Below are 20,542 nucleotides of genomic sequence, written 5' to 3'. Positions count from 1 at the left end.
AACAGCTTCTGTGCCCTTTTCAAGCCTATCTCAATCTGGCTCTTCCTCCCAATCAGGAAGTTCTTCTGACTGGTGAACACAGACCCCTCATGCTGTGGCATCAGCCCTCAGTGGAGACAGAGGAGAGCTGGTGCTCAGCTCTGCATGGCCCCCTCCAGGGCCTCGAAGGCTGCCGTCAGATGGGCTTTGGCTGTCTCTGGCCCTGGCTGGGGGTTCACGCCCCACGTCGGTTTCTCAGCCACACCCTAAGCCCTTGGATCCAATAGCCTAGGCCCGAGGAAGGAGAAAGCTTAGTTCTCAAAAGCAGGGTCTACCTGGGTCACGGAGTTAACGTTTCCCTCTCAGCTGCCTGCCTTTCTGTCCTCACCCCACATGGGCAGCTCGCCCCATCCTGTGGTCCCTTCATGTTCGTGCTGCTCCCTGAGGCTGAGTGGCATCAGCCCAGAAGCTGAAGGGCTGACATTCAGGGTCTGTCCTCTGACATCTGACTTCTGACCTCCTCTAGGTCGATGTCACTTGGTTTTACTCAAACTGCCTGACAGACACATGTGGGTGCAGCCGGGGCGGTGACTGTGAGTGCTTCTGTGCCAGCGTGTCTGCCTATGCCCACCAGTGCTGCCAGCATGGGGTGGCCGTCGATTGGAGGACCCCGCACCTTTGCCGTGAGTGTCCAGACCAGTCATCTGAGGGGGAGAGTGGGCCCCTTCTGTGGGCAGGCCTGTGGGGTCCCATCACTCTGGCTTGTGCTCATCGTTCATTGAATTCTTATAACTACCCTGTGAAGTAGGACTGTTTATTCTTGTTTTACAGTTGGAGAAATGGGCTAGAAAGAGAGAGATTAAGTAACATGCTCAGGGTCACACAGGTTGGTGGAGGAGCCAGGGCTCATCTCCATTGCAGGTGGTCTGGCTGCAAACCCATGCTCTTAACCACTTTACCAGAGGAGTCAGGAGCCCTGGGTTCCAGACCCAGAGCTGCCATTTGCAAGCTGTGTGACCTCAAACAAGTCCCCCAACCTCTCTGGGGCTCCATTTTCTCATCTGAAAAATAGGAATAGATGTGTCCCACCAGGTTTATTGTGAGGGTCAAACGAGATAGTGAATGTGAAAGCCCTTTGTCAGGAGAGACTCATGGGGTCCATCAGAGGCACCACAAGATAGCAGTTTTTCTGGAGCACTGGTGGTCTGCAAATGCTTTTGGTTGTACACTCCTATCAAGTGAAAACATTTTGAGCACACACAACATGTGTATATATATATATATATATATACATATATATATATATATATATGTATATATATATATACACACACACACATACACATAGATGCATGTACGTATATATGTACTATTAGTAGTGTAAATGTATGTCACAAAACAGATACAAAAATAAATATTAAAAAGATGAAATAACATGCATAGAAATTTAAATGATTAATTAATTGATTATTATTTGTTTCTGCATACCAAACATCTTCCTGGTGCAAGACGCCTCACTTTGTGGTGCAGTGGTTATTATACAGGTGCTGGGGCCACACTGTCTGGGTTCAGACTCCAGTTCCACCAAGCAGGGTGACCTGGGGCATGTTCCTTAGACTCTGACTAGTAATTGAGGGTTAAGAGAACTGTACCTTCCTTGCAGGGAGCTGTGAGATAGATTTACATGAGAAAATGCAGGTAAAGCACTTGGCACAGTGCTTGTGCCAGAGCCGAGGTTGCTGTCATTTTTCGTGGGGACGTGGGTGCTGGCACGAGAGCTCCAGGCAGGATGACCTCAGGAAGAAGATGGAGCAGAATCTGCCTTTGGCTTCCTTTTTCTTTGCCCATTTTACCGTGAGCCTCTTCTGCCACAGAAGCCTTGGGTCCTCATGCAGTCTGCTTCTCCTTCTACTTCTCTGATAAAAATCCTTCAGGAAGGAGAAGGGAACACACGTTTACTGAGAATCTACTGTGTGCCAGGCCCTGTGCCTTCTGTGCATTAACTCACTTAATATTCAGGCCTAGGGTGAAGCAAGTGAGGCCAGTTCCTGGAGCACAAGATTTAAGGGGGTACCAAAAAAGGCAATTTTTTTTTTTTTTTTTTTTTGCGGTACGTGGGCCTCTCACTGTTGTGGCCTCTCCCATTGTGGAGCACAGGCTCCGGACGCGCAGGCTCAGCGGCCATGGCTCACGGGCCCAGCCGCTCCACGGCACATGGGATCCTCCCGGACTGGGGCACGAACCTGTGTCCCCTGCATCGGCAGGCGGACTCTCAACCACTGTGCCACCAGGGAAGCCCCAAGGCAATATTTTAAGGCAATATTAAAAAAAAAAAAAATCAAAACTAATGCAGAAACATCTCTGATGAACAAAATATCACAATTTTAAGTAATGACAGCCTCAATATTATTGATTTTTCCTTTTGCCTCAGGCTCCAGTATGGCTCAGCAAGGTGCTGTCACTGATCTTGTCTATTTTAAAATTTTGATATTTTGTCCATCATGGATATTTTGCATTAATTTTGCAATTAAAAAGTTGTATTAAAATATTACATATCCTGATTACTGAGATTTTTGAGGTCCCCCTAAATTTTGCACCTGAGGTGAGCACTTGCCTTACCCCAGTCCAGGCCTCACAAGTCTGTGGGGCAGATGGTAGTGGTAGTCCCCATCCTACAGAGGAGGGCACTAAATTTCAGAGAGCTTGAGAAACTTGTCTCAGTATGCACAGCTGATGAGTGAGAGAGATGGGATTTCAGTCCAGGTCTGCAGGTCTCTAGAGAGCTGGCTTTTGACGACTTCTCTGGGCGACCTCCCGTTAACCTGGTACACACTTGAAACCAGATACTTGGAGATCTTTTAATTTTCGAGTTCAATCTTCTGAGTCCACAAGTGAGGAAAAGCACATACTTACCCATAGCCACGTGGTGGGTCAGTCTACTGATTCCTGGTGCTGTTTCCAGAGGGCAATGACAAATGCAAAGGAATAGTGTTCATCATGGGGCTTTGGGGTGTGGGGTGGAGTTGGTGGCTGTCTTCAGACCATGCCTGTGAGTGAGGGAGACCCCTCCTCAGCCTTTGTCCCAGATCTGCTCGGTCAACTGGCTTCTCATGGTCTTGCTCCTGGCTTCAGGTGCCCCCTGCAAAATCCCCAGCTTATCCCAGCGGACTCAGGAATCCGTGGCCTACGTGCCAGGGGAACAAGCTGTGGTGCTGTGCTGCGCCACTAGGGGGCGTATGGAGCACATAGTTGGAGGAGCTTATCAAAACCTGATGGAGACGGCACCCAGGGGCCTGAAAAAGGCTTGGATTCTGGAGGCCCTGGGTCCCTTCCTACTCAAAGCTGTTGAAAGACCGACTTCTATCTTGTGCTTCCATTCCTCCAGGACCTTCCACAACATTTCCGATTGGAGCTTCAATTCCTTGGTTCAATTCTTGCCCTTTGAGGTCACACAAAACATACTCTTCTGTCCCAGCATTCATTCATCCATTTGGTACATGCCAAATGCCTACTCTGGGCCAGGCTTTGAGCTTTGTGTTAGGGGCACAGAGAGGGAGCCATTGTATTTCCTGCACCTTAAGATATCTGGATCTAATGACCATGTCTGAATCTTGGCGTTTGGGAGACAGGCCAGGTCCAGCCCTTGGGGAAGGAGAGAGAGCTGGGATGGGGCTTTGGCCCTGCGCATCTGTTCCAGGCTTCTCAAGAAGTCTCTGTTCTCTCTCTTTCAGCATATGACTGTGACTTCTTTAACAAAGGTAAGCTCATCCTCCCCAGGTGGAGCCTTGAAAGCTGGGGCACTGCCATCCCTGCCCTGGGGCCACAACAGTAGCAGCCATCCTGAGGCCCTGCTGGCCCTGGAGGAGCAGTTATGCAGACAGAGCCCTGACAGTGCAGGGCCCAGGGATGCCCCGGAACTCTGCCTCCAGCAGCTCCTGCAGCCTCTGTCCAGAGCCCAGGCCAGGCTAGCTTCCCGGGGATGTGCTCATGCGGGGCAGCTTCACCAGGAAGTGAAAACCCCATTTGCACCAACGTGCTGCCCCATAGCTTTCATAATCTAGCTCATCAGGCCCACAGGACATTGTCTTGGGTTTCCTGAAGTTTTGAGTTGGCAAAGGCAAATGCAAACTGCTCTTCCTTTGCTGGGGCGAAACTTACAGTCTGGCACAGCCTGTCAGATTCATCTTTAAGTTTAGCCAGTGTTGCAGAGCACCAGATTATGCTCCAACTTCTGCATTAACCAGGTCATGACTAAAGACCCCAGGGAGGTTAATGACCAGTGTTAGAATCCATGAGTCAATTTAATCACTGGGGTTGGGTGGGATTGGAGGGCTGCCCAGGAGTAGTTTTCAGCGCTGATCTTTGTGCGGTGGGGCCAGGTTGGCAGAATTAGATACTCATCAAGTCCCTGGTGCCATTCACCTTTGACTTCTGAGGTCCCCTCTGCCCCCACTTCCAGGCACCATCCTGCCAGGAGCAGGCCTGTACAGGTAAAGGCCCAAGGCTCCGTCCTCACATAACTGCATTATCAGATTTGGTTTGAGAAACGTCCTCTGGCGAGAGTATAGTGGGTGAAATAGTGGGGGGACTGACTAGAGAGACAAGGATGCCACTTAGGGGATCCGTGAGATGAGGGCTGGACCAGGGTACAACATGGTCATTCACAGTGCCTGCAGTCCCACCAACATGCTAGCCTCAAGGGGCTCCTGCTGGCCCAAACCTTTAACCCCTGACGGCAGGAATCTGCAACGGGAGGATTGCAGTCCCTGCACAGGCGGGGTCTGTCTGACACCAGGCAAGACATTTCAGCAAGACAGCTCTGAGCAGAGTTTTCTCCCTTCTGTGGCATTTTGAGTGGCAGTAACTGGCAAAGGACAAGCTGTTTCTAGCATCCTGCACCCGCCCACCCACCCTCCTACCCATTCTTACTCTGCTCTTCTACCAACATTTTCTTTGGTCCAGGCCTTTGCTGGGCGCTGGGGATTCACCAGTTAATGAGACCTGTCCCAGTGGTGCTCTGGAGCCGGCCCACCCTGGCTTTCTAGAACCCACTGCGTGTTCTTCTCTCCACATTCGGTCGGTAGTTTGAAGTTGACCACTGGTGGGAGTATTTATTCACGGAAATCAGCAAACATTACCAAATGGGGTTTTGTTTGCTTGTTCATTTTGTGAGAGCTGATTGTTAAGCCAGCACAGCACTGCCTTTGTCCTGTCTGGTAGGGAAGACAGACGTGGACCCCCGATCGAGACCCTCCTCATAAGAGCTGTGATCAGCATTAGCCATGCTCCGAGACCGCTGGAGCACAGGGGAGGGAGGACGCTTGCATGCGGTGGGAGAGGGTGCCGGGAGAGCTTCACCACGAAGGTGACATTTGAGCTGGGCCCCAGAGATTGAGGAGGCGTTGGCCCCGGGCACAGAACGGGGTGTGGGGGGGGGACTGCGCTGAGTGGGTGGGACAGCGCGAGTGAGACAGGAGGTAGGACACAGCACAGCTCTTACAAGGAAGAGCGAGAGAAATTCAGTGTGGCGGTGGCCGGGGTTGGGGCGTGAAAGGCCCCTGAATCAAGCTGGGCTCTTGGAGTCTATCCTGAGGACAAAGGGAGAGCCACTGAGGAGTCGCCAAAGGGAGTGTGGCTAGGAGGGTGACTGGAGGGCGGGCCACACCAGAGGCTGAGAGGTCAGTTATGAGGCTGTTGCAGTGGTCTAGGAAACCCATGCCCCTGTCCAGCTTACTGACAACCGACCACCGCAGGAACCCAAGAGACACAGAGGTGACACATGTTTGAAATAAATAGATAAACACGAATGCTGAGCCCAAGGCTTCCTGGCCTTTACCCTTCAGACCTCAGGTGGGGAGAGACCAGGTCTGGCATCTTCTCCCAGAGGCGACTCTGAATAGCGCAGCAGCTGGAATGGTAGAGTCTGAGGCAGGGGTAAAGGCCCATGGAGAGACGTTTGGGGGGCCCAGATGCCCCCCAGGGGTGGCCTTGTTTCCAGGCTTCCTGTGAAGTGATCTAGGTGCTGTGCAGAGGGTCAGTTCCCATCAGGGGCTGGCAGCCTGGGGCTCCCGTCCCTTCCCTTTCATGGGAATCAAGGTCCCCGGGGCCGGGGGTGAGGGACGTGACCAAGAGGAGCTCTTTAGCATCCTCTCTCCTCCCGCTTCTGGCAGGGCTGGGTAGGTAGTGATGGGGGGTGGGCACAGTCCCAGGGTGGCAGGGCTTATGACCGGGCCCCCTCTCTCCAGCACTAGGTAAGGGCCCCTACCAGCTGGCCAGCTTGGCAGCCAGAGGTGCCCTGCTGGCCATGAAGGTGGCAGGCAGTGCCATAGTCCTAGTGAGAGCAGAGGATGTGGCGCCGGGGGACATTGTGGACTTCCTGCTGACGGCTGCCCTCTACAAGGCCAAGGCCCACGGTAAGGCCCACCCTCTGGCCCCACTCCAGCACTTGGTGGAGGGAAGCAGGTGCTGGAGGAGGGGAGGATGCTACGACCCTAAGCCAGCTATAGTAGCTGGAGAAATGTGGGGCTCCAACAGGCACCCCTTTCCCAGTTGAGACAGGGTACTGGGTCAGCCTCTTAGCCTCTTTCAAGAAACACCTTCTGTCTTCTTCTTGAAAAAACCAGAGAGGACAAGGTCCAGATGTCCCTTTGGACCTTGCTTCACACAGCAGCTGTATTCCAGAAAAGCTAGGTGGCAATAACGATGACTTCCCATCCCTCCCCCTAAATTTCCTTCTTATTCTCCCTCTTCCTACCCCCCTCCCCACTTCTCCTCTCTATTTTTAAGACTAGATAGACTGTAAATACCAGAGGGGAGCTGGCTGATATATTAACTCCAGTGGGACCTTCTCCTGTGAATGGAGGAGTGGGCTCTTGATTTGCTCAGGTTATGGTCCTGAGTCCTGATCTGGTGGGTTACACAGACTGAGGCACACCTGGAACCAGCCAGCCTCCTGGGTCTGACTGCCAGCAGACCTAAAGGGCTTAGCTGTAGTGGGCACCATCTTCTCTTCAGAGTTCAGTAGTGCCTGAGGGGTGGCAGGACCTTGCCCGGTGGGGAGTGACCGCCGGTGGTGTTTGTGTTGGGCGCTGGGCCAGCCAAGGCCTCAGTTCACCAGTGCTAGGAAGCCTCCTCTTCTGTGGCCATTTGTGTGTGTCCCAGTGTGTGGTCACTGTGATCACTGATCAGGGTTTCTCCCCGCAAATCCTGTTGGTCCCATCTAGTCAGTATCTCCCTAATCACAGGGATGGTCCGTGAAGCCAATCCCAGCATCGACCGGAATCTTGAACCAACACACATCTCAGTTCTTTCCAGCCTAAGAATTTAAGTTCTCAGATTCTCAGGTCTGTGGTTTATCTAGTTACGAGGATCGTCCTGTCTTTCTCTCTCTTCCTCCCCTCCTCCTCCCCTTCTTCTCTCCTTGCCCCCCTCCCTTTCATTGAGCCCTGTTCCCATGCCAGGCACCAAGCTGGGCACTGGGGAATCAGTGGCATCAGAGACACGACCCCTGCCCACCAGAAGTCCGCAGTCCCATCCAGGGGACAGACACGTCAAAGGCAGTTACAGTGCCTGTGGGAAGGAGGAGCCCCTAACTCAGTCCTGGGGAGTCAGCAGAGGCTTGTTAGAATAAGCGTTGTCCCTTGAAGTGTTGAAAGGAGCCAGGAAGGGACTTGTAAGCCAAGCTCAGGAAGTGGATCTTTATCCTGAGGGCAGTGGGGAGCCAGGGAAGGGCTTTAAGGAGGGGAGGGACACCCCAGGCACAGCTAAGGGGATGTCCATGGTGGGGTGAGCCGGGGGTACAGTAGGGGGTGCCAGGAGGAATCACGTCACTGCACGAGGTAACCTGGGAGTGAGGAGCCAGGGACTAGGCCACAGGAGGGCCAGGAGCATCCCCACTGCCCCAAAAGGGAACACTTCCTCCCTAGACATTCCTGACCCCCAGATCTGTGTGGTCCTGCTTGAAGAAGGAAGGATGTCTTATAACCTTCCAGATGTAATGGACCATCTGCTTAGTGGGAATTTTCTGTTCTCCATTCAGTATTTTAGCCCAGTAAGTAAGGTCTAGTCTAGAGGGGGTGTTGATTTTCCAGTGGTTTTATGGCATGTTAAGCAAACCCTAGAGAAGCCTGGGCCTGGAGAATGTCACTGTGGATGGGATGCCCAGAGGCTGTGAAGGCCAGCCTCCATCTCAGACCTGGGTCTCCTGGGCAGCTGGGGGCAGGGCCCAGTGAGGACCCAGGCTCCCACTCCCACCCCATCCTGTGTTCCTTCCCTGTGCTGTGCCCAGAGTACTGGACAGCAGAAGAGAACATACCTTCCAGGTAAGATTTGGGGTGGCTACGTGGGGGAGGTGTCCCTTGAATTTGGCCTTGAAGGATGCGTAAGATTGTGATGGGAAGAAATGGAGAGCAGAAGATGTCACAGAGAGGAAGTTTCAGCAGTCATTTAGGCCTGAGCCTCTCACTCTCATGGTCTTGATGTCCTATAGGATGTACTAAAGGGACACAAGCCACAACCTGGTGCATCTCCCTGGAGTATCAATTTTACTTAAAGATTTTTGGAGGAGGTTACTGATTTATTATAAATAATATCTCACTCTTCTGTACACCTGCTGTGTGCTAGGCACTGTTCTAAGTGCTTCATATATAATAAGTCATTTAACCCTCACAACAATCTTAGGAGGTAGGTGCTATTATTTTCCCAATTTACAGATGTGAGAACTGAGGCCCCGAGAGGGTAGGTAACTTACCCAAGGGGACATCACTAGCAAGTGACAGCAACCAGGCTGTCACTTTTGGCAGGCTCCTCCCAGACAGAGATATTAAAAGAGAAATAAAATTTAGAAAATGGAAGGTGAAAAATCATTTGATTATTTAAGGTAAAACACAAGACTTTGTACAGTCAGTCCTCTGTATCCACGGTTCCACATCTACGAATTCAGCCAGTTGCGGGTGGAATTTCAGATGGAAACCTACGAATGCGGTTGGATGACTGTACTGGGCCATTTCATGTAAAGGACTTGAGCATCCTTGGATTTTGGTACCAGGGCGGGTGTACCGAGGAACAGCTGTACCTCTAGGTCTGGCATTCAGCCTCTCCCCCATTAGGAGGACTTCAGGACAAATGGTTGAGAACCTTGATTTAGGCCAACTCCAGTCTTCACAAACAAGAAAGCCGAGACCCAGAGAGGGGAAGTGAGTTGCCTGAGGTCACCCAGCGAGGGACTCAGCACTCTCCCCGCCTGGGCTGCCCCATGCCCACTCCTGGATCCCATCCCTGGGGCTGACTGCACAGTGGTTAAGAGCCTGGGCTCCAATCCTGCCTCCTTTTTCCACCATCAATGTGACGCTAGGCCTCACCGCCCTCATCTGTAAAATGGGGGTGACAATGTCATCACCTTCTAACGTGTTATAGAATTTGCTTGTTCATTATGTTTACTCCCCACCCACCACTCGCTACTTGAATGTCAACTCCGTGAGGACAGGGGTTTTGTCCTTTTGTCCCCTATTGTGTCCCCAGTGCCTGGAACAGTGCCTGGCCCCTGGTGGGGGCCTCAGTAGTGTTAGCTGCTGAATGAATGAATTCGCCACCTCACAGGGCTCTCTTGGAATTTACTACAAGCAGCGGGTAGAGAGCTTGCTCATCACTGTGCCCGGCACAGAGTTAAGTCCTGATCAATAGCAGTTGTTGTTGACGTGAAGAATTCATTCTTCCCCCAGTTACCTCATTTCTTCTCACAGCTGCCCAGGGAGGTCTAACAGGAACTCTGTGCAGTATCTCCTGGGGCCACGAGGTGGAGGGGTGATGGGGGGAGGGGGAGACACACCAGGCCCTGTGCTGGGCCTTTCACACACCGTTTGTCCCTCACAGCCTGGAGGCGTGAATTCACTTGCCCACAGCACAGCCAGCCATGGCGGGCCGGGACTCCGGACACCTGCTTGTGCATTTGGACCCTGACCCTGCAGGGCCCTGTGGTGGGGGGCAGGGGAGATCCACCCAGCAGTGTGGAGACAGGAGAGAGGACAGTGGAGCCCAGCTCTTAGGCCTCTGGGCAGGCCCCTTCCCACCTCTGGGGCAGTTTCCCTGCCGTGGGTTGGGCTCAGCCTCGGGTCCCCCAGCTCTGACCCTCTGGGATTCTGTGAGGAGTGGGATCAAGAAAACTGACAAATCAGCAAACCCCAGCTTGTCTAGTATGTCCCATAGAACAGAACTCCACCAGGACAGCCGTTTCTGTCTGTCCTACTCACTGCTGTATCCCTAGCATCTAGACTAGCACATGGTACACGGAGGGGCCTCAGAGATGTTTGCAGGAGGGAGGGAAGGTGGAGAGAGAGAAAGAAGGAGGAAGAAAGGAAGGAGCGAATGGAAGGAAGGAGAGAGGGAGGGAGGGAGGAGGGGATAGTTCAGTCACCTCCCCAAGGCTCTGCAGTTGGGGCTTTAACCCCCAACCTTCCCTCCCTCGGGTAGAGGTGGTATGTGCCGAGGGGCAGCCAGCAGGCAGAGGTGGGTGGGCTGAGGGGAGGCGGGCAGGCTGGGAGGAGCAGGACCCAGTCCTGAGTCGCTGAGACTGCAGACGGTGCCTGGGTGTCTGCCCCCTCCCCGCATCCAGACCTCTCTCTGCTGACCTCACCCTCGTGGCTCTTGGCAGACCCAGATGTGATATCCTTGGAGGCAGCGGACAGACCCAACTTCTTCCTCCACGTCATGGCCAACGGGTCTCTGGAGCTGGCCAAGTGGCAGGCCAGCGATGCCTTCCACCACCATGCCTCTTTCTCGCTGCACTCGTGGCGTGCGGGCCTGGTGGCCCTCGAGTCCCTGGCGGAGCCTGGGGCCTTCCTTTACGTGTTGGGCCCAGTGCTGGCCCTCCGGCTGTACGAGCACACGGAGGCCTTCCGCCGGGGCACGCTGTTCCGCCTTCTGGGTAGGTGTCCACCCTGCACCGCCCTCAGCTCCTCCGCCCCTGACTCAGCTCCCCTCCCACCTCATCCTTCCAGTTGCCTCCAAGAGACGAGATCCTCACTCTCCTGACACAGGGAAGCCACATGGGTGCCACCCCTGAGATGGGAGGGGGCCCGGCCTCCTTGTTGGTGGCCTAGGGAGCCTTGGGCATTGTGACTTGGGGCCCAGCCAGCTTCCTGGGTCCTGCCTACTCCCACAGGCCATTTACAAGGTCTAAAAATAGGGCGGCCTTTGTGGAAGCGAGAAGACTGATCATTGTGGCCGCAGCTTGACAGCCCGCAGGCTCAGGTTTCTTGCTGATCGGGGCGCATGCCTGCCCTGTGAGCTCAAAGACTGCCCCCTGGGGCACAGCCTGAGGAGGCCACAGCCCCCCTGGCTCCCACGAGAGGCCCAAGAACCTGGGCGGTGATGGGGCAGCTTCGTGCCCTTTCCAGCTGAGACCAGTGGGCTCCAGGGCTTTGCCATCTCCCTGCCAGGTGGGTGAGCCCCAAAAGTAGTCCTCTGCCTAAACCCTGGAGACAGTGATCACAGTTTCCTTACTGCTCCAGGCTGGCCTCTCTGTCCTGTACGTGCACATGTATGTTTGTGCCTGTGAGGGCACCCGTGCTGTATGAATGGATCCATTTACAGGTACACATGTGTAAATATGTCCCCAGTCAGCCTTTCATTTATCATCTCCCACTGCTCCCAGCCCAGGGCTGGGCCAGCTCACTCTCACATTCAGTGGTCACCTATCAAGTCCACCAGTGAACCCCACCCAGGACAGATTCATCACTGGCTATGATGGCAGGACTTGTGTCCCTTGCTGGAAGACACCCAGGCTCTGAAGGCAGAGAGTCCTGATCCCGGTCCTTGGCACTTGGAGGAGCCCCAGCCCCCCTCTCCTTGACCCTGTTTCTTCATCTGTGCAATGGGGATATTTGCCTCAGAAGGTTGTTGTGAGGATTGACTGTATCTCCCGGGCTTTGCTCTGGGCCTGGCTCATAGCAGGTGCTCCCCAGATGTAAGTTCCTAGTTCTGGTCTCAAGGATCTTATAAAAGCAGGCTTCTTCACAGTCAGCAGCAGTTTGGGGACTGGGGATGGGGCTTCGTTAGGATGGGGCTGCCCGGGTGGGATTGCTCCCTCCAGCCTGCTGCTCCCTCCTCCCAGCTCAGGCCATGGTTTCAGAGACTGATCACTCGTGCCAGCATGGTCTGGGGTCTTGTCTGCCTCGAAGCCCCCCACGGGCTCCAGACTTTCCCTGAGGATCCTTCACTTGTCAAGGCACTGGCCACAAGGCCTTTTTTGAGGAAATCTCCTTTGGGAAAGTTTAATATTCCCGGCATCTTCTGTGCTCAGTTTCCTCTTCTGTAAAATGGGGATAATAATAGTGCTACTTCATAGAATTATTGTGAGGATTAATGAGTAAATACTTGTGAAATTTTGAGTGTAGTGCTTGGTGTTAAGAGTTGGCTGTTGTTGTTATTATTATTGTTAGCTACCAACAAGGGGGCAAGCCTGGCCACCAAGGTCCCAGAAGGTCAGGGTGACAAGGCAGCCTTATGGAAAGATCAGGGGTCCCAGCCTCTTCTTTGGCCGCCTCTGAAAGCCCAACTCCAACTGCCCATTCCATAGTCCCACCCCACCCCCGGTCCTCAGCCCCTCCACCAAGTTCCCAGAGTCCCGACCCAAAGATCCCCCAGCCACCGACCTCAACTCTCAGGAATATGGTTTCCCCTCAGGTTGGATTTGAGCTGATTTGATTTTGTTTTGTTTCATTTCATCTCATTTCAGTCTTCACTTTTCTTGCACGAGTCCATTTATCTCTTCCACGGAGCAGGGTGGGCATGGGCTGAGGTGGGATGACCTCTGTGCTCTGGCACCTGATCAGGAGCTGGGGCTCAGTCTCACTGTCTCGGGTTGGGGCACCTTTCCAGATGCCAAGCGCTCGGGGGCTCCCTACCCCACCTGTGAGTGGCACTACGATGCCTGTGCCAACCCCTGCTTCCAAACCTGCCAGGACCCACGGGCAGCCAGCTGCCAGGATGTGCCCAGGTGAGGTGGCATGGATTCAAGGTGTGTACCTCAGTGTATACCTGAGTGAATGGGTTTATATGCAGTCTGTGTGTTTAGGCATGAGCATGTACTGTGGTGTGTGTGTATTCACGTGTACTTGTGTAGGTATGTTTTGTGTACTGGGTATGGGGATGTGTGTGAACCAGAGTGAACCTGCCTGATGTGGGCATATGTGAATGTCAATTTGTGCACACGTGTGTATAGCTGAGCCTTGTGGGTGTACAAAGGGTAGCTGTGGGTGCACAGCTGTACACAGCTGTGTGTATGTGCACGCGTATGAGCTGCATGTACGGGTGTTGGTGCAGCTGGGCGTGTGTGCACGCGTATGAGCTGCATGCATCTGGGTGTTGGTGCAGCTGGGTGTGTGCAGAAGGTACACTGATGTTTTGGCGGACCGTATGGACGTACATGTATCACGTAAATGGCTTTGAGTCCTGCAGGTGTGGAGGAGGAACGTGAGAATGCGCCTAAATGGAGACACGTGTGCCTGTTGTGAGTGTGGGCACAAGTGCGCACATAACCAGACTTTGTTCGTGTTTTCCTCTCAGTCTGAGGGCAGGAGTGTGCGGCATGCGTGTTTGGGTATGTGTGCTCCTGTACATGCTGTCTCCATGGAGGTTCATGTGAGTGTGTACATGAGATGCACACACACACACGTGTGTCATGAGAAAGGATGAGGTCTGTGCTCCGTCCAGGTGAAAGGCGGTGGCCCTCCTGGTGCTCCAGACCGCTGACTGGCCCCCTGCTCTGTCCTCAGGGTGGAAGGCTGTGTGCCTGTGTGCCCCACCCCCAGGGTCCTGGATCAAGTCACACAGAGATGCGTCTACTTGGAGGACTGTGAGTGGCCTGGACTTCTCATCCCTCTTTGGACCTGTAAACCCCCCGGGTCCCTGGTGAAACAGGGTCAGCACAGGGGCCTCTGGAAGGAGAGCACTCTAGAGCAGGCAGGGACCTCATCTGGTCCATTCCCCCCAGTTCACAGAAAAAATGAGGCCCATGTGGGGAAGGGACTGGCTTGGTCACGTGTTGAGAATGCGGCCAGACTTAGACCTGAGGTCTCTGGGCTCTGGGCTCAGGGTTTGAGGTGTGGGACAGGGTCCAGACCTGCTGACTTCTCTGGGCCATCTAACACCACGTGACAGAGTCCCTGACCAGCTGTCAGAAGCTGCCTACCCCCCTCACCAAGGGTGCCAGCCCAGGAGCCCCACATCACAGCCCTGCCCAGTGATGACCCCTGCGGCAGCAGTCGCCCCACTGGCTGAGCCTCTTCTCTGGTCTGCCCCAGGTGTGGAGCCTATGGTTTTGGTTCCCACGGAGGCCTTTGACAACGAGACCTTGCCTCCCGGTCAAGAGCTGCCCACCCCCAGTGATGAGGAGCTGCAGTTTCCACAGGAAGCTCCCGGGGCCCCATCCCACAGGCCAGCACCCACACCAGCTATCCCGCTCACCACGGCCCTGAACCCACCCGTGGCAGCCACTGAGGGGCCAGCTCTGTCTCCAGGCCCCACCCAGACCACTCAGAAGCAGCCACCGGGGGTCACTGCATCCAACGTCCCTGAGCACCCCACAGAGGCCCCAGCCAGCACGGGAGTGACCGCCAGCCACCTGGCCACCCCTCGTGTCCCAGAGCCCTCATCCCTTCCCCTTTCACAGCAGATGCCCACATCAGGCATGGGGGCGGGTGCCATGGAGACGACCAGGGTGACTGTGATCTTTGCGGGAAGCGTCAACATCACAGTCTCCTCCCTGTCACCCCCTGCACCTCGCTTCCCTCTCGTGACCAAAGCCGTGACGGTCCTAGGCCTTGGCTCCTTGCCTGTTAAGACGACACCCCTCCAGCCCTCCCCGAGCCTGGAGTTGCCCGCAAGTCCCTCCTCCAGGCCTGTGGCTTCCCCTGCAGTGACCTCCAGGCCTCCCACTTCCTCAGGATCCCACGAGGCTTTGCCGACACCATCAATAACGGAGGTCGTGACGGGGACAGGGATCCCCCGTCCCGTACAGTCCCAGAGCATTTCCAGTCCCAGCAGCCCCCCAGCTGAGTCTAGAACAGCCGCAGAACAGATTCCTGCCAGTCCCCTGGTGACTGAGATGGTGGAGACAGCGCCATCCACAGAGAAGGTTCAACCTGGGCCCAGCCAGGCCACGGGCCCACCAGCATCCCCACTGCCAAGCCCATTCCCCACGGCCCCGCCCCACCCCGCTTTGGATGCCACCGCAGCCGCCAGGCCTCCCGCTCTGCCCTCGGGGCCTGCAACTGCCGCCAGCCTGTCCACAGTCGCTCGTGGGCTGGGGGCCACACCCTTTGCATCTCTGGAGTCAACTCGGCAGCCCCAGCTCCTCTCTGGTCTGCCTCCCGACACCAGCCTGCCCCTGGCCAAGGTGGGCACGTCCGCCCCAGTGGCCATGCCCGGCCCCAGCGTCTCTGCCATCCCCCCTCCACTGCAGCAACAGGCCGCATCTCCCGCCGTGGCCACGACTCTGCCTGCTCGGACACTCAGCCCCGCACTGCCTCTCACCCAGGCTGTCCTGGCCCAGGTGCACCCGCCCAGTCATGTGGTCCCTCAGGCACCAGGCACAGCTCCAGACCTGCTTCTGGGGGCCACGCTGCCAGCCTCTGGGGTCGTGGCTGTGGCTCTGGCTGGCGGGGCGGCCTCCACAGTATCTGCTGGCCCACGGAAGAGCACCACGGAGAAGATGGCCATCCTGTCCGAGCAAGTGTCTCAGCCCACCTGGATATATGGCTCTGCCCAGGGGGGCCCCACAGAGCTCACGCCTGCTGTGGCCCACACTGCTGCTACCTTGGTGACGGAGGCTGAGGGCCCCTGGGCTGGCACAGTACCACTGGTGCCCACGTCCTACCCGCTGAGCAGAGTCTCAGCCAGGACGGCCTCCCGAGAGAGCTCGCTGGTTCTGCTCCCCCAGCTGGCTGAGGTGCATGGCACCTCGGCAGGACCTCAGCCCCAAGCAGAGCCGGAGGGAGAGGCCACCACCGAGCAGTCTGGGCGCTCGGCTCCAGCCCAGAGCATCTCGGCAGGTCCGGCCGTGTCCTTGGCCACCACCACTGAAGCCAGGACACCTGAAATCTGTGTCGTGAGTGACTTGTCTGGGTTCTGCCCCTGTATGTGAACCCTCCATGCCTTCCCTCCTCCTGTGCCCCGGGGCTTGGACACCATCGTGCTCTCACATCCCCAAGGTCGGTGGCGGCGTCTCCTTAGCCAGCTTCCAGGCTGCCAGATGGCCGTTTAGTCACCATCCTGACCCCTGCCCCAAGCTCCTGGAGCCTGCAAATTCTCCAAGCTCCTCTGGGCCTCTGATGCCATAGCAGATCCCTCCATGCCCCACCTGGGACCCAGGGGCCCATTGGACGGCTTGGTGTGACAGCATGGTGTGCTGTTGTGTGCATTGCATGTATGTGTGTACCCATATGGGACTGTGTGTGAACTCGTTTGTGTTTACGTGTATGGGACTCCATGTGAATGCTTATCTGTCTGTGTGTGTGTTCTTGTGCATGTGATGTGTGGTGTCGCAAGGTGGTATATGTCTGTGCGTTTGTAAGAAAAGAGATAAACTGTGTGTGCGTGCGTGTGCTTGGGTTTCTACGAGTCTGAGCTAGCGGACCTGCTATGTACCTAGAACTCTCTGCAGGGCCAGGTGGATGTGCAGACTCTCTGGGACTCAGTCCCCTGACCCCAGTCTCGCTTTTAGCCCAGGCCTAGGCCCCCAGTGGTGTGTTGGGTGGGTGGAGGGAGGATGAAGGCACCATTCCCTTGTCGTTGTACCTCAGGGTCCCCTACCTGCCAGAACCTATGGGGTAAGAATCTGTGCCCTCACGGCTTGGGGGTAGGTGGGGCAGGGGAATGAGTGACCGTGGTCCCAAGGGGATCGCTCAGGCTGTTCCTCCACCCTGTGCCCCAGCCAATCGCCGAGGAGGACTGCGTCCGCCACATCTGCCTGGAGGGTCAACTGATCCGAGTGAACCAGTCCCAGCACTGTCCCCAGGGCACTGCGCCTCCTAGCTGTGGGGTCCTGGGCCTCGCAGTGAGGGTGGGCGGTGACCGCTGCTGCCCCTTCTGGGAGTGTGCCTGTGAGTCGTGGGGTCCGCGGGCGCCTCCCATGTCTTTCTCGTACCCTGAACCCGGCACAATATCTGCCCCTCTCCTGTGTGCTTTCCAGCCTCAGGGTAACCCTGACATGAACCCCCTGTGGGACCTCTGACCTGGCAGATTTCCTACCCTTGTGACCTCTGATCTCTGTGTGACCGTCCAGCCCCCCAAGGCCTCTGGATCACCCAGGAGAAGGCCTCATGTTCCTGGGTGGCCTTGGCCCCAGGGGCATCTGTTTATTCTTCTCGTCCCTGCCCTCCCCAGGCCGGTGCTCAATCTTCCCTGATCTGAGCTTTGTCACCTTCGACGGGAGCTATGTAGCCCTGTTCAAGGAGGCCATCTACATCCTCAGCCAGAGCCCCGATGAAATGGTCACTGTTCACGTCCTCGACTGCAAAAGTGCCAACCTGGTGACTGTCCCCGGCTTCCCTTCCTGCTGGGGCCTTGGGACCTGACTAGGTTTGGAGGGGAGATTGAGCAGTGAGTTGGGTTTTGAGGGTTATCAGAGGTGAGGACAGATGAAGAGGCCCCTGCAGCAGCTCTGTCTGTCTCAGTCATGGGGCTCTTCTGGAACCAGCGCCTGGGGAAAGAGTGAGTGGAGCGCCACCTCCTGGCCCTTCCTGGGGCCTGCACCGTTCCCAGCTGCCTAGGCCCCTGTGAGAGGCACTGAAATGCAGAGGAGCTGGGGTGCCACCCCTAGGATATGGCCTGTGGTCAAGGGTGCTGGCTGCAGGGAACCGCCTACTAGGATGCTCCCATGAGCCAGGTGAAAGGAGGCAGCTTTCTGGGGGGCTTGCAGGAGGTCAGGTGGAAGCAGAATGTTCCGTGGGACTCTGTGCACCATCTGCACAACCCCAGTGGGTGCCCCTAGCATATTGAGGCAAGGTTGGGTTGGGGGGGAAGAGTTGCTCCCCAGGAGGAGGCGGCAGCAGGGCTCCAGGTAGATGAGGGCTGGGTTCTCTCTGCAGGGGCACCTGAACTGGCCGCCATTCTGCCTGGTGATGCTGAATGTGACTCACCTGACCCATCAGGTCACCATTGACCGCTTCAACCGGAAGGTGAGTGCATCAAAGAGCAAGCCCCCAGGGAAGGGCAGCAGTCAGGCGAGGGGTGGGGCATCGGGGGAGGAGGGGCTTTGAGGCTTATTCACAACTGGGAGTAAGGGAAGGGAGGGATCCTCTAAAAGAAAAATAATGCAAAATGAGGTATATTTGGAGGTGATTTTAATTAGAATATTTGTGGCCACTCTTAATGTCAGGGGAGGAAGTGTACCAGGAGGAATATTGCGACCGAAAAGAAGTTAAATGGCAAGAGACAGTAGCCTTAAATGATTGTGGTTAAAATACCTCACTTTTGCAATTTTTACAAAAATATAAGGCCATGTGAACACACTAAGCTGCATCGGCTTCACATCAGGCCCACCTCTGTCAAGGAGGCTGGTGCCCAGCCACAGCCCACCCTCTGTGGGGTACCCACCCCGAAGGCTCTGCCTCAGCTCTTCCCAGGGGGAGGGTGAGTAGGGCTGACTCATCTCTTCCTCAGGTCCCAAAGTGTCGGCGCTCCCCACCTATTCCTGAGCTCAGACCTGCAGCCCTGTTACTAGAATCTGCTCTTGAACATTGAACACAAGGGCCACACCTTATGAGACTCCCAGGAACAAGGCTTAGGGCAGTGGCTTTTCCATGAGATGGAGGCTTAAGCATAAAACTCCCTGGGTTTCATCCCAGGTGCTCCAGCATTGTGGAGCCCATGGCCCTGTCTGTACAGCTCAGAAGGCTAGATTGAGAGAGCCAGGGACTTGCCCAAGGTCAAAGTTTTCCGACTACTGGGCTAGGGCTTCCTCTATTCAACACAGTAGTTTATGCACTGGATAATTTGCAAAGTGATTAATAAAACAGTGATTCTTGGATGGGAGGGTAGAAAGTCATTATAAATATTTAAAAATCCTAATATTTTCATCTCCCATTTCCACATAGTAAAACTAATAATACATACAAATTTAACCTTGTCTGTAAGTAGCAGGGGTTGTAGCTTTGAGTTTAAAGTGTTGCATATTTAACAAACATTGCTTGAGCCCCCAATTCATGTCAGGCCCAAAGGCAGGTGCCGGGGCTTCAAAGGTGAGTGAGACACAGTTTCTGCCCTTAAGAGACTCACAGCCCATGGAGGGCCTTGATGAGGGAACAAATCTGTCTTAAAGGACAGCACAGAGCTGGGGAGACCCCAGAGAAAGGGGTACCCAACCCAGCGGCTGGGGATTTAGGGTCAGTCTCCCAGAAGAAATGATCTGAGCAGAATCAGAAAAAAAGAGAGTGATTAGAAGGGCTCAGGATTCTTTGGGCACGTAGATGTCGCCTGCCTCCAGCTGTTGCATTTCTTGTTTCATTGTTTTGTGCTCATAACATGTTTTTAGAACTTTTCCATGCCACCTTGGACTGTGTCTTGGGTGCGTGTGCCTGAAACAGAGCCTGCCATGTAGCAGATGCTTAATAACTGCTAGTTGCATAAATGGATGGATAGAGGGAGGAAGGGACGGATGGACAGGCAGACAAGCTGTGCTCACATTGAACACCCTCCCCCACAAGGTGTTTGTGGACTTGCAGCCTGTGTGGCCCCCTGTGAGCAGGTACGGGTTCACAATTGAGGACACAGGCCACATGTATGTGATCCGGACACCATCACACATCCAGATCCAGTGGCTCCACAGCTCAGGACTCATGATCCTGGAGGCCAGCAAAGCCAGCAAACCCCAGGGCCGTGGACTCTGCGGTGAGGTGGGACCCAGCTGGGGGGGAGGGGGATGCTTCCTGGATCCACCTCTGCCCCCAGACACAGGTTCCCCTGGAACAGGGAAAGCTGGGACAGAGTGCTGGGCCAGAGGTGGGACCAGCAGAGCTGCCAGGGCAGAGACCTAATGTCTTGTGTTCTAGGGCTGAAGCTGCCAGCAGGGAGATGGCGCAGGGCTCTGGCTTTGGCCAGTTGTCACTTCAGCCGAGATTGTCAGCTTCCCTGATCGCTTCCTAACACCAGATAATCTTCCCTGTCTGCATATGCCTGGGCACTTCACAAAACACTTCTACACTCTGATCTCACTTATTCCAGGTCATCCACACAATAGCCCTGAGGGATGGCCATCGAACTAAAGAAGAAAGGAGGCTCAGAGAGGTTAAGTGGCTTGCCTAAGATCACACAGCAGAGCTGCCACAACACAGAACTAGTGCTCTTCAGACCGCAGCATGGTTGCAGAGAGCATGCCTTAAGGGCCTGGATGTATTTTGATAAGAACAAGGGGTACAGGAGGAGTCTAAGTGTGGACTGCTGCTCTTGCAGGTGCAGAAGGATGTGGGCCCCCATAAGGTGCTCCATGACAAACTGTTGTGATTATGATGGTGGATGACATAGGAATACTTACACACACATACTTGCATGCCCTCCATCCGTAAAT

At 55.1% G+C, this 20,542-nt stretch overlaps 1 protein-coding gene across 1 annotated transcript in view; it reads left to right on the top strand.

The window, feature by feature from the left end:
* The window catches only part of OTOG (otogelin), an 86,958-nt gene that overhangs the window by 47,717 nt on the left and 18,699 nt on the right, over window positions 1-20,542 (top strand). The window contains exons 30-40 of the mRNA XM_067749719.1: window positions 506-662; window positions 3,711-3,737; window positions 6,225-6,392; window positions 10,628-10,900; window positions 12,856-12,973; window positions 13,752-13,831; window positions 14,280-16,084; window positions 16,910-17,078; window positions 17,362-17,507; window positions 18,066-18,155; window positions 19,683-19,866. Of these exons, the coding sequence (XP_067605820.1) occupies window positions 506-662; window positions 3,711-3,737; window positions 6,225-6,392; window positions 10,628-10,900; window positions 12,856-12,973; window positions 13,752-13,831; window positions 14,280-16,084; window positions 16,910-17,078; window positions 17,362-17,507; window positions 18,066-18,155; window positions 19,683-19,866 (3,217 nt within the window). The remainder of the gene's footprint in view (window positions 1-505; window positions 663-3,710; window positions 3,738-6,224; window positions 6,393-10,627; window positions 10,901-12,855; window positions 12,974-13,751; window positions 13,832-14,279; window positions 16,085-16,909; window positions 17,079-17,361; window positions 17,508-18,065; window positions 18,156-19,682; window positions 19,867-20,542) is intronic.

The sequence above is a fragment of the Pseudorca crassidens genome, chromosome 9 (assembly GCF_039906515.1).
Source record: "Pseudorca crassidens isolate mPseCra1 chromosome 9, mPseCra1.hap1, whole genome shotgun sequence".
NCBI classification, from domain to species: Eukaryota; Metazoa; Chordata; class Mammalia; order Artiodactyla; family Delphinidae; genus Pseudorca; species Pseudorca crassidens.
This window is presented reverse-complemented; position numbering and strand designations above follow the sequence as displayed.